This window comes from Anser brachyrhynchus (assembly GCF_964034855.1).
Source record: "Anser brachyrhynchus genome assembly, chromosome: 3".
NCBI lineage: Eukaryota > Metazoa > Chordata > Aves > Anseriformes > Anatidae > Anser > Anser brachyrhynchus.
The window spans coordinates 125,256,121-125,283,639 of NC_137696.1; the positions used below are offsets into that span (position 1 = coordinate 125,256,121).

The 27,519-nt window shown below is 56.3% G+C and overlaps 2 protein-coding genes across 8 annotated transcripts; one reads left to right on the top strand and one right to left on the bottom strand.

The window, feature by feature from the left end:
• Nucleotides 1-343: 343 nt before the first annotated feature.
• CCDC25 (coiled-coil domain containing 25) lies at nt 344-10,661 on the bottom strand. Of its 4 annotated transcripts, XM_080584155.1 has the most exons (10): nt 10,371-10,661; nt 8,028-8,075; nt 7,459-7,498; nt 6,200-6,296; nt 5,758-5,809; nt 5,346-5,421; nt 4,659-4,762; nt 3,406-3,608; nt 2,249-2,294; nt 344-1,268 (listed from the first exon to the last, which is right to left on the bottom strand). In XM_080584155.1, the coding sequence occupies exons 1-10, from the start codon at nt 10,632-10,634 to the stop codon at nt 1,239-1,241; spliced, it is 960 nt and encodes a 319-aa protein (XP_080440281.1). In that variant the 5' UTR covers nt 10,635-10,661; the 3' UTR covers nt 344-1,238. The 4 variants fall into 4 exon arrangements, with proteins under 4 accessions (XP_080440281.1, XP_080440284.1, XP_080440282.1 ...); XM_080584158.1 differs by lacking the exon at nt 6,200-6,296 and having other exon boundaries at nt 10,371-10,516; XM_080584156.1 differs by lacking the exons at nt 6,200-6,296; nt 7,459-7,498; nt 8,028-8,075 and having other exon boundaries at nt 10,371-10,591.
• Nucleotides 10,662-10,689: 28 nt separating this feature from the next.
• Nucleotides 10,690-27,461, top strand: ESCO2 (establishment of sister chromatid cohesion N-acetyltransferase 2). Of its 4 annotated transcripts, none has more exons than XM_080584150.1 (11): nt 10,690-10,758; nt 12,595-12,656; nt 14,010-15,021; nt 17,499-17,586; nt 20,190-20,250; nt 22,389-22,503; nt 24,005-24,136; nt 24,417-24,506; nt 25,126-25,269; nt 25,534-25,718; nt 26,648-27,461. In XM_080584150.1, exons 2-11 carry the CDS (start codon nt 12,610-12,612, stop codon nt 26,784-26,786), a joined length of 2,013 nt encoding a protein of 670 aa, XP_080440276.1. In that variant the 5' UTR covers nt 10,690-10,758; nt 12,595-12,609; the 3' UTR covers nt 26,787-27,461. The 4 variants fall into 4 exon arrangements, with proteins under 4 accessions (XP_080440276.1, XP_080440274.1, XP_080440275.1 ...); XM_080584148.1 differs by lacking the exon at nt 10,690-10,758 and adding an exon at nt 11,029-11,086; XM_080584149.1 differs by lacking the exon at nt 10,690-10,758 and adding an exon at nt 12,034-12,177.
• The last annotated feature ends 58 nt before the right edge of the window (nt 27,462-27,519 follow it).

Below are 27,519 nucleotides of genomic sequence, written 5' to 3' on the forward strand. Positions count from 1 at the left end.
ATGGGGGGAGAGGCTGGCTCCTCGGAGCCCTCCCGGGGACACCCAAGGGCTGGGGGGAGCGCAGGGGTCCGTGGGTGCTGCCGAGCCCGCAGGGAGCTCCCCTGCCCTGAGCAGACAGGGGATTGGGGCTGCCTGCACCCCCAGCCCCGCTCCAGGGCAGGAGGAGGACGCCCCGAGCCGGCAGGGGCAGGGTGCACAACACAACGAGGTCAGGCAGCGGCGCGGGGAAGGGAGACGCTCCTCTGCACGACCTCCGCGGGGCCTCCAGCTTCACGCAGCCCGAGGAGAACTCCCCGGACACGGCTCTGCCCTTCCTCAGAGGAGACACTCACCTTCGGGCAGGTTTTACCGGCACGGTACGAATTTAATCATGACATATACACAGGCGCCGCGCCGACGACCGCGACCGCTTCGTACAGACTCGCCCACCAAACCTTACAGAGAGCTCTGAGCGGGACGGGCTCAGACACCGCACAAAACTCCACTCCTCTGCGTCAGCTTCTCCCTGCGGAGAAGTGTTCCGGGGAACAGCCCAGAAATAAAGCGTAATTAAAAAAAATATCACGCCGTGGGGCTATCCCCAGGCACGTAGCGCAGCCCCGGTACTGTGCTCAGGTAGGCTGCAACACCAGCCGAGCTCAGAACCTCCATTCGTAGCCCTGTATTTAACGAGCAGCTACAAACGGCCAGGTTGGCCCTGCAAAGCAGCTGTCAGCCCGTCAAAATTTACACACCCCAGTTTCAGAGGGATCCCCCCACCCCCAGGGAGAGAAGGGTTGTGCAGCCAGCAGCGGGGTTTTGGGGCTCGTGTACGCAGCAGTGACCCCAAACTCCTGCTTCTGCCCCACCGGGCTGCCAGGGCGGCAGCGAGACAGCACAATTTGTCTCCTCCTTTGTTAAATCTCCCAGGATTAAAAGCTACAGCAACCCCTTCCCTAGAATAAACATCGCTGCCTTCATAGGGCTGATGCTCGGTTCTGCCTCCTTCCACCCACGGCCCTGACGAGGAGAGGTCAGTGCAGGCACGGAGATCTTCTCCCTCCAGAAGCTGTCCGCGGCTCAGAGCTGGTCGGGATGCCGGGAGAACCGGCCAGGTTCTGAAGAAACGGGGTCAGAGTTCGCTTTTTTTTTTTTTTTGGTTGTTTTGTTGCGGTTTTTTTTTTGGTGTTCTTAGCGACGGTGAGTTATTGAGACATCCCAAACCACCTCGCGCTTGAGAAAGGAGCGAGAGGCTTTATTTACATAAAGTCGTCTGAATCGTTGCCATCCTGTGGGAAGAAAGAGAAGCAGGACGGTTGCGCACAGTCAAACGGAAAACGGCGAAGCGGTGCGTTCAGCAGGATGGCAGGTTTGCCATTTCTCCTGGACTCCTGCCCTCTCGGCACAAACACCGCGAAATCGGAGCAGACAAACAGCCGGGAGCGGCCCTGGAGTGGGAACAGCCCTGAGCGAGGCTCCGTGTTGTGAAACAGCAGCGGCTGTTTGCTGATCCCTGGAGGAAGCAGGGGTCGGGCTCACCCCAGCAGCCCCAGGATGCCAGCCAGGAGGAAAAAAAATCAGGGATTCCTGAAAGCCACATCCTCCTCTAACGGGGAGTTAGGGACGAGGAGGCAAAAAATGGATTTTAAGCTGAGGGTCACCGGGAGGACCTCCAAGATCTCCTTGCCGAGGACCCCCCCCAGGTGGGAAGGTGCACACGAGGCAGACCTCAGGCCACGCAGTGCACGCCAGGACCTCTTCCGAACCAGAGCCCCCCTCGGACCCAGCTCGCTTCCCTCCTGCTGGCCCCTGCTCCCTCCCCGAGCCATTGCCCTGGTAGCTCCAGCTGGTTTCTCGTCAGAACCGCGCGTTCTCCACCTCCGCTAAAGCAGCGAGGCGGCGCGTGCAGGTTCTCTGCCGTTCGGGAGAGCCCCCTGCTCGCGTTTCGGGTCGCTCCCCAACAGCCTGCGAGGCCGGAGCCCAACTTAAAGCTCCTCCTGCTCCTCCTCTTGGGCGGGAGGGGGATTAAGGGGGACTTTGAGCACATCCCCAGCTGCACGGGCTCCCCCCGGGTGACCCAGGAGCAGCAGGGCCCCCTCAGAAAAGCGAGGGGAGAGGCAGTGTCCTTCAACGGGAAGGGGCAGGGGAGCTGTGCTCTGCCACGCAGGAGGCGCTGGAAGCGGGCCGCAATGCGGGAGCTGCCCTGCCCCAACCCCGCATTGAATTTCAGCCGTCTGCAAGGTTTCTGTGGGCATCAGTCGGCTCCTACCTGATTGGAGGACATGTTCTCAGCCTTCATTAACGACGAGTAGCTCCTGAAAGGAAAAATCACATTATCTTACAGGATACGTTTCCAAAACCCACTGACAGAGGCATTTTGATAAAATGGGATCGAGTACCAGAAAAGCAATCCGTTTTTCCTTTCCAAATTCAGCCAGGCTGGACCGAATATTTGCTTATCTTGTCCTCTTCGGGTAATTAAAGCAACCGGAGAAAGCGCATGTGCTGTGCAGACTCATTCTCCACAGCCTCTGCGGCTTTGTCCAGAACCCACCAGCTAAATCATATCGGGAGGCAGAAAACCCTTTGCTTTGGGGGTGGTGAAGAGGCAGCTCCAGAGAAAAGCTCAGCAGGAAGGCAGAGCCCTTCCTCAGTAGCACGGATGTGCCCTGCTGCTAATTTCTCCTGATTTAGTGCCCTGCTGCTAGTTTCTCCTGGTTTAGTTTGCGTCTCTAAACCCTTTCTGATCTTTCCGCGCGTTGAATCCTCGAGTTTTTCGAATTCCAGTCTCGTTATCACTCACACACAAACAACAGCCTTCAAAGCAAGCCTTCGGGGCCGGCCGGCCGGCACGTCCCGCTCTGCACGGGGCAGGCAGGAACTGGGGGGGGGGGAGACGAGATCCAAACGTTGCCGCACGTTTGGTTGCTGGATGGCAGAAAGGTCAACGCGACATTTCAGACTGCGTCCTGGGCTTAAAGGCGATGGTTTGCAGGGGAGAGCTGAGGATTCAGGCGCTTTTCCCGACGCTGGGGATGCAGCAGGAGGCTGAGCGGCCCTACCTACGGCTCGGGGCTTTCCGCGGCTCACGCAAAGCTGGAGGACGGCGAGGCTGCTCCCACCCCGCAGAGGGAGACAAGCGGCTCGCCAAATTTCCCTCGAGCTAGCAACAGATTTCGAAAGGCGCGGCTCCTTTCTGTTAACAATGGCTTCCCATCCAAGTTTATTTTAGGCCAAAAAAGGGGGAAACGCGTTCATTGTATAGACAAAGGAAACCACCGGGCCATGCAGACATCGCTGCAGCAGGTCAGCTGAGCGCTGAGTAAGGCCGGGCCAACGATTAAACAAACCGCTGAGCCGTGACCGTCTCCCAGCGCTGGTGAAAAGTGCACAAGTTCAGCGCTGGCACCGCGATTTATCACTCACCGAAGCTCTTCCAGCTCTTTCTTCTTCTTCATCTCTTCCTTTTCCTTCCGCTTCATCTCTTGGATCTGGGCTTTCTTCTCGTTCCTCTCCTCTCTGTCGCGGGCTTCCTTCTCGGCAGCCAGGTCTGGGAAGCGCTCCACTTTGGTCTTCTCGAGCCGGTTCAGGATCTCGTTCACCTTCTTCTCCACCATCAGCATTTTCACCTGGGGAGCGCAAAAAGAACCGCCATCCTCACAGAAAAAAAAGAAAAGCCCTTTCGTTCTGGCACTCGGCCGACGGGCAGAAAACGCCCCGCGTCCACTTCACCCGTGGCCGAGCCCCGCACAAACGGGCGCTCGGGAAAAGCCCCGCCACCCCGTCCCACGCAGCAGGCTGTGTGACAGCGAAACGAGGCCGTTGTGCAGGAGCGCACGACTAACAGGCACGAGCGCCGCGAAGCACAGCGGCGTGACTAATTCGCCTTCCTGGCGCGGGGCCTCGACCACGGGGCCAGGAGACGAGAGCGGGCCCCTGCCGATTCCTGAGGTGGCGGCAGCAGGTCTCTGCGGACCACGAGGGGAAGAGAACATCACACGCTGCCGGCTCTGCGCTCTGCAGGGGGTTCTGCATTTCCTGCCCTGCTGCAGACTTGTTTTGGTCAGCCATCGGCAGCTCTGGAGAGCTTTCTATCCCAGCAGCCGTGGATTTAGGCACAGCATTATCTGGGGCCACCAGCTCAGGCTTGGGGATAGCTTGGTACGTTGGCTGGACCCTACGGAGCTCAGCAGCTCTGCTTTGTCACAGGTTTAACAACTGCGGAGGGAGCTCTGGGGTGAGACCGCCCTCGAAGCAGAGACAGCAAAGCCAGAGACAGCCACGACCGCACTGCTGCTGGAGAGCTGATCCGACCGACTGCTCACGGGCAGGCTCCTCAGGGACGACGTCGGCGGAGATAAACCCAAGGCGAGAGCACAGACTGACGCGGGTGCCACTGGGCATTAGCGGAGACGTCACCCACACGGCGCTGCTCTTTGGGGACATCCCGGACAGGCCTCACGGCCACAGGCGTCACCTCGCCGTGCTGAGGCGAGGCTCAGCCACGGATTCTCACTTCAGGTACGTCCAAACACGCCCCGAGATCTCTCTCACGCTTCAGGAAGTAGATCATTCCTTCGCTTCGGAGCAAACGCTGAGGCCAAGGCACCCAGCTGCCGACAGGGAAGCGTCGCAGCCTGCCGCCAGGCCGCCCTCCCTGGCCTGCAGCGAACACTCACATCCTTCTGCCTGTGAAAGCCAATCTGCCCCACATCCATGTCCGCGGTCTTCTTCAGGTTAGTCCACGGCGTGTACACCACGTTGACGTTGTTCATCTTGCAGCCTAGGCAGGAGGAGGGAGAGAAAGGAAGGAGACGTCGTCAGCCCCCTGCCGAAAGCAGATTTAAAGTCCTCCGGGTGAACGCAGCCGCCGACGGTTATTCCCGTCCCGCCCGTCACTAACTAGGCAAGGAAAGAAGGAAAAGGAGAGGTCCTTGCAGCGCCCCGGTGAAAAGAGAAGGCGGCCACACCACCGCTGGCTGCGGTAAGAGGAGCGCTGCAGGCAGGGCTAACGAGCTCCAGATGGAGCCCCCGTCCCCGCCAGAGGAGCGAGCGCTGGGGAAGGGGGGCCCCAAGGCGCTGGGAGAGAGGCGGCTGCGAGGCCTCTGCCTCCGAGAGCAGCACGGGGGCACGAACAGCAACGGCAGAGGTTTCGAACCCCTCCTTCTGGAAGCGTAAACGGGCAGCCCCGGCAGCTGTACGCGGCACCTGCCTCCCGTAAGAGCAGCACGGGCTTGGCAGAGGACGGCAGAGCAGGAGCTTGGCGACCACTTGATCCAAAATAACCTCCCCCCACCCCGCAGCGCGGAGCAGAAGCACAAACGCCTCCCACCCAGCTCCAAGAGACGTCCTGGGCGCAGCGGTACCTTGGATGCTGTTAGCCTTCACGAGGTGGGCGCAGTCTATCAGAACTTCCTTCGGGATGTCCTCCACCGTCTGCCCCTGCCACAGAGGGAGGCGCCGTCAGCGGCTTGCCGCGGAGCACGAGGGGCTTCGGGGACCGAGGGGCACCCGAAGACCCACCACGGCCAGGCCGCGATGCTCCGTGAGCACACCCAGACCTCCTGCGCTCCCCGTTTTACAGATTTTTGGAGTTTTCCACGTTGTTTTTAAGGAGGCTTGAAGCAAGGCTCTGCTCTGCTTCCCTCGAAGGGCTTTAGCAGCTCACGTGAGCGAGGAGGGTCCTCGCGCAGGGCTCGCTGCGGGGTGGGGCCGTGCAGCCCCCGGGCAGGTGAACGCTAACCAGGGCCTTTTAAAACCCGCGCGCCGGGGGCTCACCTTGTGCAAGCGGAGGTACACGTGGGCAGAGGAGAGCTTATCCACGTGAAACCTACAAAATAAAACAAAACAAACGCATTTAGCAGGAGGTAAGAGACGGCAGTCGCCCGCCCTGAAGGACACCGCAAGGCAGTCAGAGCTTCTCCTCCTAGGGACACCGTTCGCCTTGATGAGAGGCCAAAAAAATTAAAACAAAAATCCTTCCCCCCCCCGCCTCTTCTTACTGAAAACGCTGCCCCACGTGCAGGACGAGCCTCCAGCACCAACACGTGAGCTCTCCCCCGTGCTTTCTGAGCCTCCTGCTCCCATTCCGCTGCGCCCCTGCTAAGGAGAAGCACATCTAAAATGCGCCAGACGCGGTTAGGAGAAACAACTCCCAGGCAAGCTCCACAGCAGGACCTGCGCGTTTCCCTGAGGCGGACCGAGGGCACCGAAAACTCACCGCGGGTGATGCTGGTGTGAGCCGTAAAACGCCAAAGGGACGGGAAAAGAAAACTTTGGTGGCTCAGGCAGTTTGAGGGCTGGTCTCAAGGCCACTCCTAAGTAACGGCGTAGACATACCCTAAGTTATCTAGCGATATAAAAGGTATGAGACAGAATGTTGACGTGATACTGCTAGAACACCACGTTACTCAGCCCAAGAAAGATTTCTTCTGCTGGAGAAGAAAATTCTCCCGTGCCGGTTAGCTTCCTGCTGACAAAGTGTCCTCGCAGCGCACGTTAGCTACCAGGCTGTCACACAGAGGGGAGGCACAAGCACGGGCGGCAGCTCCAGTTCCACCACGATGCCTGAACTCCTCCTGGCGAAGGCCTCTTTCAAGAGCCAGAAGTGCAATCCTGATTCAACCCCGATTTCAGTCTTGACTGAAAGGTGATTCTTGCGAGAAACCGAGAGCAGCAGCTGCAACACGCCTGGGCTGCCCAGCCGTGCCCAGAGCAGGATGGCTTTGCATAAAAATCTCACAAACCTCATCTAGGAGACCTACGGCCAGCAGAGATGCCGCCACCAGCTGCCAGCGGGAGGGGGAAACCCCCCTTTCTCCTTTCTGCCGAGCCAAACGTGAACCGAAACCAGGCCACGAACGTCTGGGCGCTTCCTGTCGCCTGCCCGAGCCGCTCACAGTGGGTCTGAGGCCAGCAGCTTCGGCTTTTACTTGTCAGGAGGCAAAAGGCCCAAATCCCCTGCTCCTGCTCTCTGCCTCAGCCCCCTGAGGCTGCAGGACGGGCCCGCGGTGACACCGAGCACACGCAGAGGGACAGACAGCAGCGTTCCCCAGGCACGGCATTTACTGCTGCCCAAAAACCTTCCGCCTCCGTCCCCAGGTTCCTCCGTGATTTCAGCCTCACGTGTTTGTGTTTCCGCTCCCCCCGTCCCCCGTCGGCTTTCTGGGCCCGCCGCCTGCCCTCGTCCGCACGCGGAGATTTCCGGAGCTGCTCCCTTCGAAGCACCCCGGGGGGCCCTCCCCGTTTATCCGTGCCCGTTTCCCAGGCGCAGGGAAACGAAAATCAGCACCAAACGGTGCCCCGGCACCCGTCCGTGGCTCTGCCGCAACCCACGGGGGCCACCCCGCCCCCCGGGGACTGCAGTGAAACGACCGCACAGCCCCGGGGAAGGGGCGACCGCGGCACCCATGGGAGCCCGAGGGTGGTGCTGCGATCCCTCAGCAGCACCGGGGGGCGGCTCGCTTCGGCGGTACCCACCAGATGTCTTCGGGCCAGCCGTACTTGATGAGGTCTTCATCTGCGGGAACAAAAGCGGCACCGAATCCGTCAACGAGCCGCAGCGCCCGCCGAGGCCCCACGGGAGGAGAAACCAGCCGCGATGGAGCAGGGGCAGAGAGGGGCTCCGGCACGGGAACCGCTGCGGGGGCGAGGCTGAGGATCCCCCAACCTCCCGCCCCTGTTTCAGCGGTTTTCCGTGATGTTTCTCCAGCTGTGCGGGGAGACTTTTAGGGAAAGCCCTCGAAAACAGACGGAGGAGCGCTCTTCCCCCCAGCGAGCCCCGTCTGCCTCCAGGCAGCCCGCTTTTCACCTCGCTTAGTTTTCAGGAGCGGCCGAAGCCTCGCTTACTCCACCGAGAGGATTTACGAGGTCTGCCTGCCCTAACTAACAGCAACCCGGCGGATTGCAGAGGGGTGAATCGCAATAACCCGCGGGAGCGGACGAGGTTTCGAGCAACACACCGCAGCCATCGGGCCCCAAACGCCCCCGGGAACCCCAAACCTACCTTCAGGCACCCTCCCGCCCCCCCCTGCTTTCGGCACACTTACTTTCGTACTTATCCTTTCCCATGTAAATGGTGTAAACGGCAGGAGCAGCTGGGGGACAGAAAGGAAAACAGGTCAGGAGGGGCTCGGGCAGGCCCCGGGGTCAGGGATCAGACCGAGAGCCGCTTCCAAAAACCCCAGGAGCACACCGCCAACGTCCCTCGGGGAGCCCGGGAGGGTTCATTTTTTATTTTATTTTTTTACACTTCTGTTGAGCTCGAGCGGTGCCGCGCCGAAATTGGGCCTCCCCTGCCACGGACCCGCGGGTTTGAGCGGGAGGGGACGCGGCGCGGCTGCACGCGCCCTGCGATTCCCCCGCGTTTTCTTCTCGTCGACGTCGCGGGACGGAGAAAAATCCCCAGCGCAGGTGACCGAAACCGCCCCCAAACGCCGGCCTCGGAGAGCGCGGCGTCGGCTCCGGCGTTTCCAGAGGCAGCAAAAGGGAAACCGCCTCGCTAGGTGGGACGGCTTGGGTCCCGAGCCGCCCGCCGGTCCTGTTCTTTTTGGGGGCGTTTGTACCCAAAATGCGGCGTCGGCGGCGCGACGGCCAGACAGAGCTCCTCAAACGACACCGGCTGCCGTTTTAATTGCGTTTAGCAAAACTATAACAGCGTCGTACGGCCGGGGGAGTCAGCGGGGGGAAAAAAACCCGCTCCGGGCACGCGGGAAGGGGAGGCCAGGGGAGCGAGAGCTCGCCGCGGGCACAGGCACGACACAAACGTGAAAGGAAAACGCTCGGGAACGAAGTTTTGGGAGCAGGAACTTGGCGAGAACGCCGCCCACGCCGCCGAGAGGGCGGGGGGAGCACAGAAGGGCCACGACTGAACGCGATCCGGCTCCCAACGAACCGCACGGGGCCCCCCCGGCCGCTGCGTCGGGCCCTGCGGGAGCCATTGTGTTCCCCTGGGGACCTGCTCGGCCCAGTGCGGCCCAGTTGAGACCAGCGGAGACCAGTTTGGCGCGGCGCAGCCCGGTTTGAGCCAGTTTAATTGCAGCGGAACCCAGTTGAGCTCAGTTTAACCCGGTGAAGCCCAGCACAGCACCAATTCGCCCAGTTTAGCCCGGTAAAGCCCAGTATGACAGGTCCAACTGAGACCAGTTCAGCCTCGTTCAGCCCACTCCGGCCCAGTTCAGCCCCGTTTGGCCCGGTTCGGCCCAGTTCAGCCCGGTTCGGCCCAGTTCAGCCCGGTTCGGCCCAGTTCAGCCCGGTTCGGCCCAGTTCAGCCCGGAAAAGCCTGGTTCGGCCCAGTAACGCCCGGTTCGGCCCAGTAACGCCCGGTTCGGACCGATTGGGACCCGAAGAGCCCGGTTCAGCCTGGAAGAGCCCAGTAAAGCCCGGTTCAGCCCGGTCTGGCCCAGTAGAGCCCAATTCAGCCCAGTAAAGCCCGGTAACGCCCAGTTCGGCCCAGTTCAGCCCAGTAATAGCCAGTTTGGCCCGGTAACGCCCAGAAAAGCCCGGTTCAGCCCGGTTCAGCCCAGTAAAACCCGGTAACACCCGGTTCAGCCCAGTAACACCCAGTTCTGCCTAGTAACGCCCGGTAAAGCCCGGTTCAGCCCAGAAAAGCCCACTCAAGACCGGTTCGGCCCGGAAAAGCCCGCTTCAGCCCAGAAAAGCCCAGTCAAGCCCGGTAACGCCCGGAAAAGCCCGGTTCATCCCGGAAAAGCCCAGTAACACCCAGTTCAGCCCGGAAAAGCCCGGTTCGGCCCGTAAAAGCCCTGTAAAGCCCAATTCAGCCCGGTAACGCCCGGTTCGGCCCGGAAAAGCCCAGTAAAGCCCGGTTCGGCCCGGAAAAGCCCAGTTAAGCCCGGTAACGCCCGGTTCGGCCCGGAAAAACCTACTCAAACCGGGTTCAGCCCGGTTCGGCCCAGAAAAGCCCAGTAAAGCCTGGTTCGGCCCGGTTCAGCCCGGAAAAGCCCGCTTCAGCCCGGAAAAGCCCACTCAAGCCCAGTTCAGCCCGGAAAAGCCCGCTTCAGCGCGGTTTGGCACGGTTCAGCCCAGAAAAGCCCAGTAACGCCCGGTTCAGCCCGGAAAAGCCCAGTAAAGCCCGGTTCGGCCCAGTAACACCGGGTTCGGCCCGGAAAAGCCCGGTTCGGCCCGGAAAAGCCCAGTAACACCCGGTAACGCCCAGTTCGGCCCGGTAACGCCCAGTTTGGCCTGGTTCAGCCCAGTAGCACCCGGTTCAGCCCAGTAGCACCCGGTAACTCCCGGTTCGGCCCGGTTCAGCCCAGTAACGCCCGGAAAAGCCCGGTTCGGCCCGGAAAAGCCCGGTTCGGCCCCGTTCAGTCCGGTTCGGCCCAGTAACGCCCGGTTCGGCCCGGTAAAGCCCGTGCCGGCCCCGCGCTCACCGCCGGAGGTGAAGTAGAACACCATGGCAGCGCCGCCGCCGCCGCCGCCCGCTTCCTCCAGCTCCTACCGACGGGGGCCGGAAGCGAGCAGCGCGCAGGCGCGCGGCGCGACGCCGCATGCGCAGTGCGGTGCCGGAGGAGTTGCTCTGCGCCGTACGCATGCGCCACCTGGCTGGGATCGTGAAGCCGGAGAGAGGTTTGCGCATGCGCACAGCGGGCGGGCAGGACCGGGCAAGGGGTGTTGAGGGGGGCAGCTGTGCGCATGCGCGGCTGCCTGTGATCGGGCAGCGGAGTGCTGCGCGGTGACAGCAGCGGGATTAAACACAGGAAGCGCCATTAAAAACAGGCAGAAGGTTGCAAAAGAGAAGAACAAAGCGAGGAATTAAAGGCTGGTAACATTTGCGTGAGCCAGTAACAAGCCTCGGGTGGGCTGTGAGCCTGGGACTACAGGTCCCAGCGTGCACCGCGCGCTCCCGCCGCCCGGAGGTAGCTCTGCGCTCGCAAGGCACGCCAGGAGTTGGAGTCTCCCTGAGGCGACCCGGCGAGCTCTGCTGCCTGATTGGCTGGACGGCGAGTGAGGCGGGCCCAGGAAGGGTCTTGACCAATGGCGATGCGAGGCGGGCTGAGCGGCAAGGAGGTGGGCCAATGGGACGGGGGGGGCCGGGCGGGCGGGAGAAGCAGCGCGGGTTCGGAGGCGCGGGAGCGTTGGCGGCGGGGTGAGCGCGGCTCTGAGCGGGGGGGGGGGGGGGGGGGGAGGGGGCAGGGGTCTGGGGTTTGGGGTTTGGGGTTTGGGGTTTGGGGTCTGGGGTTTGGGATCATGGCTCTGGGGGGCTTTGGTCTGGGGTTTGGGGTCTGGGCCCTGGATCAGGGTCTGGATCTTGGGTCGGGGTCAGGGTCTGGGGTCTGGGCTGGGCTTTGGGGTCTTGGGTCTGGGAACTGGGGTCTAGGAACAGGGTCTGGGGTCTGGGAACTGGGTCTAGGATTATAGGTTTGGGGTCCAGGGTCTGGGTCTGGGGTTTGGGGTCTAGGATCGTGGGTCTGGGGTCTGGGAACTGGGTCTGGGGTCTAGGAACTGGGTCTAGGATCATAGGTCTGAGGTGTAGGATCTGGGTCTGAGGTTTGGGGTCTGGGGTCTAGAATGATGGGACTGGGGTCTGGGGTCTGGGATCATGGGTCTGGGGTCTAGGAACTGGGTAACTGGGTCTAGGATCATGGGTCTTGGTCTGGGGACTGGGAGCTGGGTCTGGGGTCTAGGAGCTGGGTTTAGGATCATAGGTCTGGGGTGTAGGATCTGGGTCTGGGGTTTGGATCATGGCTCTGAGGGTCTTTGGTCTGGGGGTCTGGGATCATGGGTCTGGGGTCTGGATCATGGGGTCTAGGATCATAGGTCTGGGGTTTAGGGACTGGGGTCTGGGGTCTAGGAACTGGGGTCTGAGGTCTAGGATCATAGGTCTGGAAACTGGGGTCTGGGAACTGGGGTCTAGGATTATAGGTCTGGGGTCCAGGGTCTGGTTCTGGGGCCTGGGGTCTAGGAGCTGGGGTCTGGGGACTAGGATCATGGGTCTGGGGTCTGGGAACTGCAGGCTGGGGTCTGAGATCTGGGTCTGGGTCTAGGACCTGGGTCTGAGGTTTGGGGTCCAGGATCATGGGTCTGGGGTCTGGATCCAGGTCCGCTGCAGTGCAGAGGCGCGGTGCCCGTGCAGGGGGCTCTGAGGGTTGGGGCCCAGGGGCTGTTGGTGAGGAGCTGCCAGCTCCCGGCGGGTTACGGGAGCTGCTCCCTACGCCCTGCCCCAGCACTTCGTGACCGGTGAGCGTTCGGCCCCCGTTTGTAGGGCTGTGGGGTTTCGGCGGGGCGCTGCGCCGCGGGGCACGGCCCCGAAACCAGGAGAGAGCCCAAGCGCGACGAGCCTTAACGCCAGCAAGCGGCGAGCCCTGAAATCCTCTAAGTGCCTGCCGGGCAGCCGGGTTCGGGTACCCGGCGGGGTGCAGGCGGGCAGGGAAACCCCAAAAGTCTGCCCGGAGGTGGTTTAGGGTCCCGGGACGGCAGGGCAGGACGGAGCTCGCGCCCAGCTGCAGCCCAGCCCTGTCGTCCTGTCCCCGTCACGCCCGGGCTGCTCCCGCTCGGCCTTGCTCTCGGCCCCCCCGGTTTCCCTTCCTTCGTTACCGATTTGTTCGTTTTTTAACTGCAAACCTGTTTTACACCACTAAAATCGTGTTCTGGTAGGCGCCCGGTGAAGACATGGCGACTCGCACCCCGCAGAAAAGGAGCCGCAGCCCCACTGACAGGTACTTTAACCCCTCCTAAATCTTTAATTTTCCTCATAAAATCAATTTAATGTTTTGTTTTAAAAACGAAGGAGCCACAGCCCCACTGACAGGTACTTTAACCCCTCCCAAATCTTTAATTTTCCTCATAAAATCAATTTAGTGCTTTATTTTGAAAATAAAGGAGCCACAGCCCCCCTGACAGGTACGTTAACCCCCCCCTCCTAAATCTTTAATTTTCCTCATAAAATCAATTTGGTGCTTAATTTTAAAAACAAACTAACGTTTTGCTGCATGTAGGCTAAGTTAAATATCGAAAACCCTCCAAATCTTTTAATGTAAAGTGGAAAAAAAAACCCGCTGAGGGTGGTTCTGCACCGCAGTAGCATGGCCCAGGTGTGTTATTAGAAATAAAGCCCTGCCGTTCGCAGTTCCTCGTGGAAAAGTCTCCTCCACTTGGAAAGACTTCGCTAAGCACGGCAGAAATACTTAAAAGTCAGCACAAATTATCTGAGTGGCCTTCAAGGGTTCCTTTCTTCCATGTATCTAAAAATATATATATTTTTTCCCCACGAATTGAGTCACTGGACAAAGGCTGAGCTGTACCTCTGGAGGAACGGGTTGTTTCCCACTCTAACCCTGCCAGCTGAACAGGTTTTTTCTCAGGCTCGTCCCGTACCTCCCCCACAAAAATATTTCTTGGGGGCAGACCGGGAGCGAGGTTTTCTTTCTGAACCACAAGGCCGAATTCCTGAGATCGGGCGTCAGTATTTGCCGAGGAAACGCCTCGCTGCGCTGTGCCCCCGGCGAGCGCGGGGCAAGCAGGGGCAGCTGAATGGGTCCTTTGTGTAAACGTCCCTCTCCTTCAGGCTGGTAGGTTCAAAAGCTCGTGGTGCAGCACCGACAAGAGTTGAGGTTCTGAAATAGCTCTCGGCGTGAGGCTTCAGCACGTGCCTTTCAGAAAGCGGCGTAAAATCTGGAGCGGTTTTCCCTCCCTCGCCTTTGCCACCCCGCACGTGGCAGCGGTGGACCCACAACATTTTTTTCGGGAGCATAGATCCGAGTTGAGAGAGTCGGTCTGAAAGAAACCAGGGCTTTTCTCCTTAGCTGTGGGCAGCGCTAATCGTGTCAGTAGTGCTCCAGAAAGCAAAATGTCTGGAGTTTTAACAAGTTTGGACAGGGACTTGATTTGATGCTTGAAAAAAGCAGAGAGTGGCAAGGCAGTCATGGGTCTCCTGAGATCCGCTTTTGTTAACGGGCACGTACCAGCACAGCAGCCCAGCTGAGCAAAACCTAAGGGTTATTTGAGCAAAGCAAGAGCTGGAAAGCTTTTGGTCATATATGTGATATTTTCCTTTGCAATTCTTTTTGCAGCGCGTCCTTAGCCTTTGAGACTCCTGTCAAAAGAGCGACGGTCGGTTTTGTCGACGGGCTGTCGCCGCGCAAGAAATCCAGGAGGTATGCGTCTCAGATAAAGTGGTCACCAGGCTCCGGTGATGAGATGAAGGAAAACGAGGCCATCCCTGCGAAGCCAGCGCCGTCCAGGAGGCTGGATGTTTCCCCCCTGCAGGCAGCCAACGCTCCCACTGCTGCGCCCAGGGGGCTCTCCGGTAAATCATCCCCAAAGGCAGCTTCATCCTACAGGCCCGTTGTGCCCGTGGTGTCTTTTTACAGCAAGGAGAAGCGGTACCTTACTCTGATCGAGAGGAAACAGCTGAATGAGAGCCTCTCTTTCGGGGGGAGGAACGGTGATGAAAATGCCCCGGCTGCGAGCAGGACCGAGAAGATGAGCGCGAACCTCAGCAGGAACGCGAGCTCCAGGCCAGCCAGGCCTGCAACAAGTACCAAGCACGGCAAAGCTGTCCCCAAAACTGTCCCCAAAGCAGCGAAGAAGGTAAAGGCGGACGTCCCGCCTCTGAAACCCAGCGCGGAGAAGGAGAACGCTCCCTGCCTGATTAAAAAGAAGATGGATTCGCCCTTCCGCGTCCTCAGCATGACGGTGAAACCAGCTTTGAAGCTCCAGGCGGGGGCGGCGTTCTTTTCTGCCAGGAAGAGGTCGCACTCCAAAAAACCACCCGGAGACCCCAAATCTCCCCAGGCGCCCCCCAGGGCTGCGCAAAGAAGCGGCCAGGCCACGGCAGGGGCAGCTGGCACGTCTCACTCAGCTCCTACGAGCGAAAATCCCAAGGCGGGTGGCACACGGGGCAGGGTTTCTGCGCCTCAGAAGGAAGACAAGGAGCCCAGGGAGGACTCGAGCCGCGGAAAGGAAGAGAGAAGTTCAGCGTGCGAAGGAGAGGCGTCCCTGCAGAGCAGGGGGGGCACCCCTGCTGTTCCTTCCCACCCCCCCAAGTCTCCTGCCGCAGAAGACAGCGACACAGAGAACGTGGTAGGTGGGGGTGGCATCGGGACACGTTCAGGTGACGTGTGCTGAGCGAGCTGGCAGTGACGGGCCCCAGTTGTTCAGGCACCGGGGGCTTAGTTGGGAACGTCAGAGGATGTCGCCTGAGGAAGGGCAGCTTCCTCGCTCCACGTTTTTACAAAGGACAATCCGTTTTCTGGTTCCGAAGGGCCTTTATTTAGGAATTCTTGCTAGCGCAGCCCATGCCATAGTCAGGAGGCGCTGGCAGGCCTCGGTCTGCTCCGTGGCTGTCTTCCAGCGAGGATTTCTCAGCGGACGCTGCAGGTGCTGGCTCGGAGCTCCCTTCTTCCAGGCAGTGAGAGCAAGTCCCCGTTTCTCATCCCGTTACAAATCAAGTTTCTTTGAGCTGGCCTGGTGGGAGAGCTGAGACCTTTCAGTAGCTCGCTGGAGAGGCGTAAGCGACCTCTCCCCCTTGCTGTGCCGGCAGTGAAAATACTCCTGGTGCCTGATTTAAATGTTGTATGTGTTTTTTTTTTCTTGTTTTTTAACATAAATCTTGTGCAAACGCCTAGCATTTGCCAGAGTGGTTAAACTTCGCAGTGAGTCTAGCTTATTGCCAACCAGGTAACACTTGCCTCACGTTATTTTTATTATTTACCAGAGGATTGTTGGGCTCGCGGTGCGCATCTTGCTTTCTAGCCGTGATGCTTAGGTGCGAAAGGTGAGGGTGGCACTGGAGCACGGCTCAGAGCAGGTCCCCAAACGGCCTCGTGACACCTGGTGGCATTTTTCTTGCCGCGTCCTGGCATCCAAACCGCACGGGAGCAGGACGGGCACCGGCGTGCTGCCGTGGCGCTTTGCGGTGGGCACCGAAAGGAAGCAGTGAGCAAGGTGGGAAGCTGTTTTTACAGCGCTAACGCGCTTTCTATTCCCGTGTTGCTTCCATAAAGGGCAACTTATTGCCCTCTTAGTTCACCCGCGCTATATCAGCAGACCTCTACGTACCTGACCTGATTGGCAAGAGGTTTTTACAACCCAGCGTTAACAAAACCCAAATGGCAGCTTACGGAATCCGACCTTGCACGTGCAGTTAAAAAAAAAATAACCTGAAAACATTTGATCCTGCCGTGACTGCGGTTTCTGCGTTGGCGAGCTGTTTCTCAGGGGTTCCTCAGAGGCACAGAGCGCTGGAAACACACAAACTTGGTGACTTTGTGGGGCGAAACCAGCACGGCCCAGTGTGGCCTTGATCTGGTTCCACGTTCTGCTAGGGGCAGCTGCTTCACCCGGTGACTGTCCAGGGTTCCTGATGAGGTGGGGAATAATAGATTCTGTAGTGTGGTCGTATACGAAAAGATCAGAGTTTAAGGCAAAAATCAGCTTGGCAAACTTTGATTTTAATAGGATTTATGTGCGAGGCTTCCAGAAGCTGTGAAGGTGCATGGCCGTGAGTGGGGAACGGAGCAGAGTCCCTGAAAGGCTAAGCTCAGCAAATGATACGAATATCTATAGTTGTTTGTTTCTAAGAGAATGCTAAAAAAAAACACCACACCACAAATTTCTCAGCGTTGGACATCTCTAGTTTTAGATAATCACCAGGACCATTAAAGTACCAAGCGCTTTATTTTCTTTAAATGCAATTTAATTGTCTAATTCTTAAATTATACAATCGTGCCCTTATCACATCGGGTGTCAGCCTCGAGGGATGGCAGAAAATGGAAGAGGTGAGATTGAGAAAGAGACAACGTTCATTATCAGGCACGGTAGGACTCTGGTCTTTCTCAAATGCTTACAGCAGACAACGGCAGAAAAAAATAGTAACAGCAATGACGCAGGATAGTGAAATTAAATAAAAAAGGAAAATCCTTCAGTATGTTGGCTGACAAACTGGGGAACCACCATAGAGAAGTGATTTCTCCAATAATTTTAGAATTCCTCCCTCCCTTTTCATTATTTTTGATGGATTTGTCCCTTCACACCTAAAACTTTCGTTCTGGAGCTGCTTTCTTAAAACTACCCCTTAGAGTTCTATGGGAGGGAGAGATCTTTTCCCTTTAAACAGGAAATCACGTGGTTAATTTAAATAAAAAAATCCTACAAGTTTCGAAGGAAAGTCAGCCCTTAATTTGGTCTGTAAGGTGCAATACATCTCAGTGTTTGCAGAGGTGCTTAAAGTATTAAAACAGTGCTTGTGCTCCCTGCTCAAGTCACGTTCAGGATGCAGACAGGTCAGTGCTGCATTAACTAAACGCCTAAAATAAACTAACACCTGAAACTGTCTTAATATATAGGGAATGTTCTCAGAATTAAGCCTGTGCTAAGGAAGGAACCGTGGCGAAAAATAACCAGGTGTCAACAGGCGACAACAACGGCTGGAATAAGACGTGACTTTAATTTCTTCTTGCGCCTCGGCAGGGGGTGCTCAAACTGTAGGGGATTTTGTAACCGCTCCCCGAGAGCTGGGAGCTTTCTTTTGACCCTAATAAAACCGTCTTAATTCACAGGGTGGTGATGAAGCCAGTGCTGCCCCAAGCCAGGAGTCGGATGACGTTATTCCTCCGAGCCCATCTCCGCAGAAAGGGGACAAGGAAGGTAAGCTGGACTGCGCCTCTCTTGGCCTCTGACATTTTCTGTAGGGAAACGATGTGGGAAGAGGCTTTTTAAGGTCTTTTAAAATACCTGCTGTTCCCCAAGAGCGGCTTTGCTGAATTCCCAGGTTGTGCTCTAGGTTTGTGTTCCAAACAGCTGGACAGAAACGATGGAGATGGAGATCTGTGCTCATGGTACGTGAACTGGGTTTTGTCCTGGTACCTAACCCGTCCTTCCTCTTCGCTTTACTGCTCAGCAAATCCCAGTGGGATTTGGGAAACGACTCTGTTTGAAACCTATTACCGGTTTTTCTTTCTTTATTCATTTCCCGTTGTCTTCTTGGGCTAAGTTACCCCGATTCTTTCACCTTTCCTTTTAAACCTTGACTCTCAGGCATCCGACGTCGTTTGTTCGCTTCCTCCACACCGAGCCCTGTCTGTCCTGGCCAGGCCCTCCCCAAGTGCTTCCCCTCATCCTTATTTCACTCTGTTTTTTCCAACCATTCCCAACGTAGGAATGCTTTTCGAATCAAACCCTTACGTGTCCCTATCTGCTAGCTAACGTCTACAGGGTTATAAGCATCTATTGATGTTTATTCCTGATGGTGGCCTAGGAAACTCCACTCCGTAATTCTTGTCTTGGCAGTGAATTATTGACAGTAATTATCGGAGTATGACACTTTTGGCCCTGTCAACTTTCCCCCTTTTCTTATAGCAGGTTCACCTAGGCCAAGTTTCCCCGCTAATACAAGGAAATTGTCAGAAATTGTAAATTAATTTTGAGGCTTTTATTCTTCTCTTGGGAATACCAAGACTGTAAAAGGAAAATATGTTGCTTATGTGTATTCGTAAGGCAAAATAATGCATTGGCCTCGACCTCCTGCCTCACGTTCCAAGCACACGCTAACGTGTGCCAGTAAGTTTGCAGAAATGTGCAGTTTGTGTGGTTTGATCCGAATTTCCTGCCTTTTCCCTTTTACCAGTTGTCAGTGTTACCTTTTCTAGCCCCAGCTAGACCCCAGGGTCAACCCAATCCTCGCTAACCCAAAGGTGTGTGAATTACTCAAGCATTTTCTTTCCACAGTGCGGAAGTTCTTACGTCTTTTATGTCTTAATTGAGCTAATGATCTGCTCCCAGCTCATTATTTCATTGATGACCGAACTAAAAAGACGCCACATGTTGTGTCGTGGTCTGACATCTGTTTCCTCTCCAGGTAGCACTCACCTCTGGCTCTTCCTCTCGCAATTATCGAACGCTTTCTTGGCTCTGTGGCTTTCTAGGAGGAGATTGTTTTGCATTTTGGTGTTTCTGCTTTCAGCCCTTCACCTTCCTGATGAGTTTTCCCCGTTGCTTTCTATCCCCACCGTGATTCCCTGCGCTTCCAGTGAGCGAAAATCTCCCGATGTGGCCGTGTTTGTCTCTCGCTCCGCTCCTTGCGCATCTGGTCTTAATCTGTCAAGGAAGCTGCCAGCGCTCCTGAGCTTATTCCTTTTTTTTTTTCCCTCTTTATATTTGCTCCACATGGGAACTTATTTGACTTCGGAACTGTGAGCTCTGTTTTCCTGCTGGTCATCGTTTCTGTGCTGTGCCCCCTCTCGGTGTCCCGAGGAGCCTCCCGCTCTGCTGCTGGCCACGTTTCCGTCTTTGATCCCCACCTTTCTTTCCGAAGGCTCCTGTTTCTGTTTTCTCCACCTGCTCAAAAAGCTGCTGCCGTCACATTCCCCCGCATTGCCTGACATTATTTGTCTTTTGGGGCCCTTCCCAAGAAGCGTCTTGGCCCTCTAAGATCCCGCGTTTCTAGGAAATTTAAGGCTTTTTGTTATTTATTGCTGCCTTCTTCGTGACTCCTGATCCTTTCCACTTCTGATATTAGCAAGAGACATTTTTATTGCGTGCTGATCCTAGAAAGAACTGGTTCATCTTCACAGCGTGTTTTTTGGAGGCTGTCAGTTCCACTTTTCTGCTTAGGCACTTCCTTGTGTTTCTGTGATTATCGAGAAGTCTCTGTCTGTTAGCGAATGCAGTCAAAAAATGAGAGCAGAAAGCAGTCGAGCACTTAAACTGTTTATACTGGAGGGGAAATACTCCTGATTAATAATTCGATGAGTTGTGCTTACTGAAATTTTCTTTGCTAAATTCTCATAAAACGCACAGAGTGTGAGCTGTAACCCAGCGCTAAGCCTGTGGCTTCCCAGCGCCTCTGTGCTGCACGGGCTACGAGCTCGGGCTGCCTTAGCCAAACTAACGGAAAATGAGAAACCTGTGCTTGATTAACTCTATTAATAGCCAAAGAAACACTGCCGTAGCAGAAACTTCTGCTGGATGTGACTGTTCCTAATTCCAAACGTCAGGGGAAAGCTCAGGGTGGCCCGATCGGCGTCAGCCAAATGTCGTGAAGGGGAGGAGGTGCGGGCACCACTCGTGAACAAAACTTGTACGTATTGCGACAGCGACAGCTTCCTGGTAATCCTACAACCTCTTGTCTGTAGGGTTCAAATCCGTGTCACTTTGAAGTCTCGTTGGTGCTTGGATTCCTCTTTCCATGCCTCGACGTGTGCTGCACCTGAAGATGACCAAGCCACAATAACTTCCCTTGTCTTTTCCAGCTTCATCTCCGAATGCCGTGGTCTACCCCATATTCAGCGCTCTCCCGACAAGCAAGAAGAGGTACGTTAATCGTCTTCCCAGGAGAAGTTAATCTTCTTCCCAGAAGCGTCGTATCTGCAGAAATATAGTTTTTACATGTTTACATACAAATATATATTTATATATATGCACACACCCACTCGTTCTCAGAACAGTAGCTTGGCTTTCTGTCTTTGTGCACTGAGATGAGAGAAATCAGCCTTGTAAGGTTTGGGAGGTTTTTTTCTTGTTGTTTTTTTTGTTTGTTTCGCTTAAGGGAAGGCGAAACAAAAAATGGTGCGTTGGTTTAGGTGGCTGCTAGGCTGAGAGTAAGGAGATACACATTTGTTTACTCTCCATAGTACATTTAACTTGTGAATTCACATATTGAGCTGATGGGATTCACTTTTGGAACTATAAAGGAAATGAAGGTTTTCTCTTAACTGTTATTAATGGTAAAATCATTAGAGAAAGGTTGGACAGTTTCGGGATATGTTCATCACTAAGAATGGCACAGCACTGGTGTTGTTGGGGCTCCCCAAAGGGTTTTAATTTATTTCTTTGTTCATATGATTTCTGCCTCTGTGGCTGGAGTTCCCATAACAGCAGTGACTTTCAGTCTCTGTGCCGGCTGTTTGTCAGAGACCCGCGACGACGCCGGCTCTTGCTCTGATTCGGGACCAGGGCTGTCCAAACAAAGTGTTTGTGCTCAGACACCCGAACCCTGGGCTGCACCAGCAGCAGCGGGGCCAGCGGGGCGAGGGAGGGGATGGTCCCCCTCTGCTCTGCTCTCCTGAGAGCCCCCCTGGAGCCCTGCGCTCAGCTCTGGGGCCCCCAGCACCAGAAGGACGGGGAAATATTAGAAGTTTGCCTTTTGGTTTTGTAAAAAGCACGCTTTCCTTGCTAAATCACAGACAGGCGCTGTGCCTCCTACCTTCCTGGTGAGGTGTAGCCGTACTAAGTGATGTCCCCGCTTCTGAATAGCTTCTTTCTTCAATTAATGTCCTGCTGCACCCTAAGGCTTGTCGTGGAAGAAGACTTCTCTTCCCATGCAAGAACCAGAGATGCGAATCCCTCTTCCCTACTGAATCAACTTCTTGATACGTTTTGTTAATAATAGAAATGCTCTGAGCCCAGGTTATTGTGACCATTCAACAACAAAACAAAAACCTTTAAAATTCCTTATAAACGAGCCAAAACAAACCTTCCAAAGCTGGCTGCTCCTGTAGTGCTCTGCCACGGAGAAGTGTTGAAAGCAAGCTCTGACGGCAATATTTGCTCTGCTTCCTCATGTGGTTTCCAAATACCTCCCGTGGCACAGGGGGAGCGCGGGGATCTGGAAACGCTGCTGTTTGTGATTAACGGGGGCTCAGCCGTGGATTCCCACTCGTCTCTGGGGAGGCTGATGAGCTCAAGTTTTTCCCATCCGAAGTCTCTGCTTTGGAAATTCTCTTTAGGATGGAAATCTATGAAGTTGTTTGGTGTATCTCTAAATTAGCTCCACGTTAAGGGTCGCTGCACGACAGTTACAATTCCCCCTTTAAAATTGCTCGAGAAATGCCTCATTCCGAGCAGAAGCCTAAAGGTAAGGTTAGAAAAAACACCGCTATTAACAATTTTAACAGTGCTCGTTCCCTGTAGCTCAAGCCCACGTCACGAACTGATAAATTCATGGAAAGCCTCCCCGGCTGGATCGCCAGCCCTGGGAAAAACGTGCCTCGGCCTCGCTCCAGCCCACTCCCCTCTAAGGGTTTTCCCAAAATGCTGCCGAAAGGTGCTGGCCTGAGGGGCTGGGGGTGGAACAGGAGCTGCGAGAAGCAGGCTTGGGACCCCGGGGGGGTTGGGACCAAGCCGTGGTGGGGCTCAGCTGGGCTTCTACACCTGGATCAGAACCAGGACGAGGTGCTCTGGGGGTAGCTGGAGTCCAGTTTTTCCTTTTCTTCCCTTGAGGAGGGTGTTGCTGATGCTGTGTGTATGCTGCAGGCAGCTTTCCTTGCAGAGCAGAGCGCTCGAAGCCGTGTAAGAGGACCCCAGGTGAAGGTGCTCGTGCTGCTGAGGCTGGCAGAACACGGCCCTGGTGCTCGTCGCGTCGCCCTGCCCAGCAATCAGCTCGGACCACATGCGTCAGGGTGACCTTCGCGTGGAGCGACTAACCGACCTCTCTCTGGGATGGTTTTCAGGACGCAGCCCGCTCTGGACGATCTGAGTTCCCCGTTCGGACCCGCGAAAGCAGCTCCCGGCGTGCAGAAGAGCAAGAAGGCGAAGGAGCTGTGCTCCAGGGACCAGATGATCATCGTGAGGCTCCCCCGGGGCGGCTTGATGGCGGTGCTGAGGAGAGGGAGGGTGGGCTGAGGGTAACCAACAAGCGGATTTCCTTCCACGTAAAGCTCCTACAGACCCCACTGGCTGCTGTAACGGGGCCGTGGTTAACGGATTTACCTCCGTGCCCGGGCAGAACGGTAGCAGGAGGTGGGAAATGCGTCCTCCTGGTTCCCCTGGGGCTGACGCCTTGTTACCGGTTAGGAATTGGAGAGATTTGTGGAACGTAAACAAAAACAAAAAGGGAAACGCAGTCAGGGCACGTATGGCTGCTATAGGAGTGGGTTTGGCTGGATAATTTGCCTTTCCCACAGCCTCCCAGCCTGCTGCGTGTCACCGTCAGGGGCAGTCCGACTTTGCCTGTTTCAGAGCCCTGCTGAGGGCTTTCCCTGAAGCGGTTTTGCAAAGGTGAAAGCGTTTAATGAGGCGACAGATACAACGGATTCGGAACAGCTGTTGATAACTAACGCTGATAGATGATAGCAGTGCTAGGGAAATGCTGTCCCGGGTGTTCCTCGCCAAGAGGTGGAGGCGCAGAGCTTACCGAGGGGTCCCTGTCTCGGAGGAGGAGAAGCACAGCCCGCCCACTGCCTCTGCTAGCACCCGCCTCTTCCTTCTCCCCCCACTCTTTTCTAACATTCCTCTCACTTTATCTAACCGATACTAACTCCTTCCTAACGCTTTTTCCGCATTTTCCTTTTCCTTTATATCCCAACCCTATGCGTTCCCCCCTACCCGCCCCCAGGGGGTGACACTTGGCAGGATTTGGGTGAAGAGCCGAGTACTGCGGCCCGCAAACATTTAACAAAACTTGTACAGGAGGCAGGCAGGAGCAGCTGCCCAGCTCCCCCTGGCCCCAGGCGGGTGCTGAGCAGTGACACGAGCCGCCCTGCCTGCTCTCCGCCCTGCCCAAGTGGATCCAGCCACGGGGGGACGTGGGGAAGGGAGAGCGGCTGCTGCAGGAGCAGGGAAATAAAACCAAACCAAACCAAAACCAAACCCTTAACAAGCGAGGCTTCGGTGCATGTCACTGCTGAGCAACCTGCTGGTTGCACGACTGGCGTCCGGTTCCTTTTCTCCCTCTCCCTGCGCTCCGACAGAGCTATGAAAATGGTGGTGGTTTGCTTTCTTTTCTTTTTTTTTTTTTTTTAAGAGAACCGGCAGAAAAGACTACATGGTTTTCTTTTGTTTTCGTGGTGTCTTTTTACGTTGTTGACACAGAATGTCGCTGAGCCATCTGCTTCGAGGCTCGTTCCATAAAATCACTCAATCCTTTGAGTGATTTTATGCTATGTAGCCTTGAATGTTCTGCAAACAAGCAAATGCTTGTGCTCTTCCTACATTCAGATGAAACCAAATACTTGAATCCTTGCTCACTGTTGCTACAACCAACTCCTATCCTCATTCCTGAGACCGAGCGTGGTTTTTGAACCTGAGCACGCAGGATCCACGCTTAGCCGTCTCCCCTTCTCCCCAGGATGCCGGTCAAAAGCATTTCGGTGCCGTCGTTTGCAAGTCGTGCGGCATGATCTACACGGCTGCCAGCCCCGAGGACGAAGCCCAGCACGTCCAGCACCACGAGAGGTTCCTCGAGGGACTGCGCTACGTGGTAAGGGCCGTGGCAGCGGCTGTCCGAGCTGGCGGACGCGGTGCGTGTCCAGGTGGTGCGGCGAGGCAGCTGCAGGCAAATATTTTGTCACCCAAGGGTGAGGTTAGCGTGCGAGTTACGCGCAGTTCCAGCAAACGGTTTGATGGACGGGACTTGACTTTATTCCTGCGAGCCGAGGCGGGTCAGGTTACGGCTCCGTCTGCCAGGGTCGGCGCTGAATCACTTCCCCCTCTTGCTAAACCGCTAACTCGGGTGGTTTTTTCTCCCCCCTCCGTGGCAGGGCTGGAAGAAAGAGCGGGTCGTGGCGGAGTTCTGGGATGGGAAAATCGTCTTGATCCTTCCAGCTGACCCGAAGTACGCGGTCAAGAAGGTACAAGCCTGTTTGTTTTGGGGGTTGTGCTGCGGATGAGTCTTCTGCTGGCTCCGATCCCCGGTGTGCGTCAGCGCGCGACCGAACGTCCCCCGGCAGCCCGCGGGGCGAGCTGCGGGGCTCAGCGGGGTCACGGCAGCTCGGGCGTGAGCGATGCGGGTCGCCGTGGCTGCACGTCCCAGCCCTGCCTCCCGCGTTTTGTCCCTAAACGCCCAGCACAAGCTGGGCTCTCCAGTCCCCGGGGCTGGGGTGAGGGGGAGGTGTGCTCCGCTAGAAGATGCGAGCGAGAGCCTGTTCTTGGTGCTAGCTGTGCAGGCAGAGGAAACGGCTGCTCTGTCAGAGGGCTCTTGGTAAACGGGGAAGTGTTTTTGTTTAAAAAATAGCACCTGAAGAGCCTGATTTTGTTTTTTTTTTTAAAAAAAAACAAGAAAACTGCCAGGCTCGCTGCACTGAGAGCCGCTGGCATCACTTGAAGCTGCAAAGCGTTTTACGGCCGCTTCGTGAAGCCTGACCTTGTGTGAGCACAGGATTATTTGAGGGAAGCGAGCCCCTTTCTGAGGGGTTTTGTGCTGAGCTGAAGAACTGTGGGACCTAACGCATCTCTCATTTCTTTTCTTAGGCCGAAGACGTGCGAGAGATTGTAGATAACGAACTGGGATTTAAGCAAGTCGCACTGAGCTGCCCAGCCAAGACCAAAACGTACCTGTTTGTGTCCAACGAGAAGATGATTGTCGGGTGCCTCGTGGCTGAGTCAATCAAGCAGGTACGATTCGTGAATTACTGGGAAGGGGGGGAAATCGCAGGCTCGTAACGCACCGGAAATCCCGTCCTTGCGCAGGAGAGGGAAGAATAAAATCAATGAAAAGCTCCTGCTCGCATCCGTGGGAGCTGTTTGCACAGCTGATAACCGAGCAGGCTGCCGCTCGAAGTGCTGACTTCTGTCGTGGTTTGCCCTGCGAAGACCCCCCCTGCGGGGGTCCCAGGGGACGGAGGCAGCAGCTCCACTCCCCCCCCTTTGTCCCTGCAGGCGTTCCGGGTGCTGGCCGAGCCGGTGGCTGCGCAGTCCCCGGGGCAGGACCCGCTGCAGCAGCAGCACCGCGCTTGGCGCTGCTCCACGCAGCCCGAGCCCGCCGTCTGCGGCGTCAGCAGGATCTGGGTGTTCGGCCTGGCCCGCAGGAAGGGCGTCGCGCGCCGCATGGTGGACGTGCTCAGGTACGGGCAGCACGGAGAGGACTGCAGCGGGCTGGGGCGGTGATGTTCTCGGGGAGGGAACGATGGTCACAGCAAGAGGCGTTTAGAAACCACGGGTCCTAAAGCCGTCGGCTCCTGTTGCCGAGCACATCTGAAATCCCCTCGTCCTAGCGCAGGGTTATCGCGTGGGCAGATATTAGACGTGTGTATAAATATTTATTATTTAAATAACCTGTGTTTGAAGCCTGACACAAGTGTTGGCCAAGCTAAAACCGGAACACACAGCTACACGGAGTGGATTTTCCAAGCGGAAGTGTGCTGGGTAGGAAAGAGGGTTTTATTCTCTCGCTGGACGAGTGGACGGCCCAAACACTGAAGTTTTTCCAGGCAGGAAATTCTGAGCTTTTCAAGTGCGTTTGGCTCCGAGCAGGCTAGGAGGACGTCCCCCGTCTGTTTGAAACCTGCCTCGAGGTTGAGCTTGATGGCTGCCCGCGAGCCTGTCGTGATTTGTATCTAGTAATATGTAATATCTGCTCACTGTATATACAAATATGCATATAAAGTGTATGCATACACATATATATATGTTTATAAACATATAACCAGATGCTATTACATCTGGAGCTCAGGATTCTGAAAGATCAGCAGCCAGTGCTGTTTCCCTTGCCTCCTGAGCTGCCAGTAGCGGTGTACACCTCCTCCTTTGGCACAGTGATGTTTTCTGTCTGTGCTACTATTACGTTATCTTTCGTGCTAACCTCAAAACACCTCCTGGTTCCTGAAGCCAGGGTCCGGGAGGGCAAACTGCCTCCTCAAGGCCTTCCTCTCCGGAGTGAGAGCAAGGCTTAAGAAGCGACAGCTCCCAGCAGCGAGCGCTGGGCTACCGGCTGGAGGCGGGTACAAGGAGCCAGCTCCTTGCAGCGCGCTGACAGCTCTCTCCTTTCTTCCAGGAGCACGTTCATGTACGGCAGCTACCTGAGCACCGAGGAAATCGCCTTCTCCGACCCCACCCCGGACGGCAAGCTGTTTGCGACGAAGTACTGCCAGACGCCCAACTTCCTCGTCTACAACTTCGTTTATAGCAACTGATCGGACTTGGTTATTACGAGTTGAGGGGAGTTTAAATCAGCTAAGCTAACTCGTTTGTTTTTAAGATAACACTCTGATGCTAGTGCCTGGCTGAACGCTGGTTTCCTGCTGACCGCTAGCCCTTCGTCCTGGGAGCGAGCTGGGGGAAGGCCTCGCTGTCTGTACAGAGCTGCGTTGGGGTGTGGGACCTGCTGTGAAACTGAGGAAGCGGAAGCTTGCTTGGGTTGCAGATAATCCTCCTCCTGAAACCCAAATTTATTGCAAGTAACTTAAAATTTCTTTAAAAGTTTTAATATAAAGGGGGCTGCTTTCTCCCCGAGCTGTGGGTGTTTAACCCCGAGCTCTGCGCTGCTTTGGCCTTGCTGCAGCAGGGGAGCACCGGGCAGCTCCCGGGTGGCCGAGGAGCGGAGCTGGATGTGCGCTGTGCAGGCTGCAAGCTGCTTGGAATCAGATCCTGAACGCGCGGGAGATGAATGTAAAGGGCTTGAGCCGGGGCAGAGGCCCCGGTACAAGCAGCCACTGAATGTAAGCACGCGGCAGGGAGCGCGAGCTGGGTTTAAGGAGCTGGCTCGGGGCAGGATCTTTCTCAGCCTCCGCGGTATGAGGCCTGGAACCTCCACGGTGTGGTGTTGTGGGGAGCCGTCACCGCCTGCTCAATAAACTGTGTGAAACGCCGGGGCTGGGGCTCGTTTCTGTGCACAGAGGAGAAAGGGAAACGCTGCCCAAGCTCCCC

What these genes read in the sequence shown, in the direction of transcription:
- CCDC25 (XM_080584155.1), bottom strand. Translation starts at nt 10,634, where the DNA reads ATGCGCACAGCTGCCCCCCTCAACACCCCTTGCCCGGTCCTGCCCGCC. An exon ending in TCACACCAGCATCACCCGCG is followed by an intron (nt 5,810 to 6,199) that starts GTGAGTTTTCGG and finishes TTTATTTTGTAG; the next exon opens with GTTTCACGTGGATAAGCTCT. An exon ending in GCTTTCACAGGCAGAAGGAT is followed by an intron (nt 3,609 to 4,658) that starts GTGAGTGTTCGC and finishes TGCGCTCCCCAG; the next exon opens with GTGAAAATGCTGATGGTGGA.
- ESCO2 (XM_080584150.1), top strand. Translation starts at nt 12,610, where the DNA reads ATGGCGACTCGCACCCCGCAGAAAAGGAGCCGCAGCCCCACTGACAG. An exon ending in ACAGCGACACAGAGAACGTG is followed by an intron (nt 15,022 to 17,498) that starts GTAGGTGGGGGT and finishes CTTAATTCACAG; the next exon opens with GGTGGTGATGAAGCCAGTGC. An exon ending in TGGCTGAGTCAATCAAGCAG is followed by an intron (nt 25,270 to 25,533) that starts GTACGATTCGTG and finishes TTGTCCCTGCAG; the next exon opens with GCGTTCCGGGTGCTGGCCGA.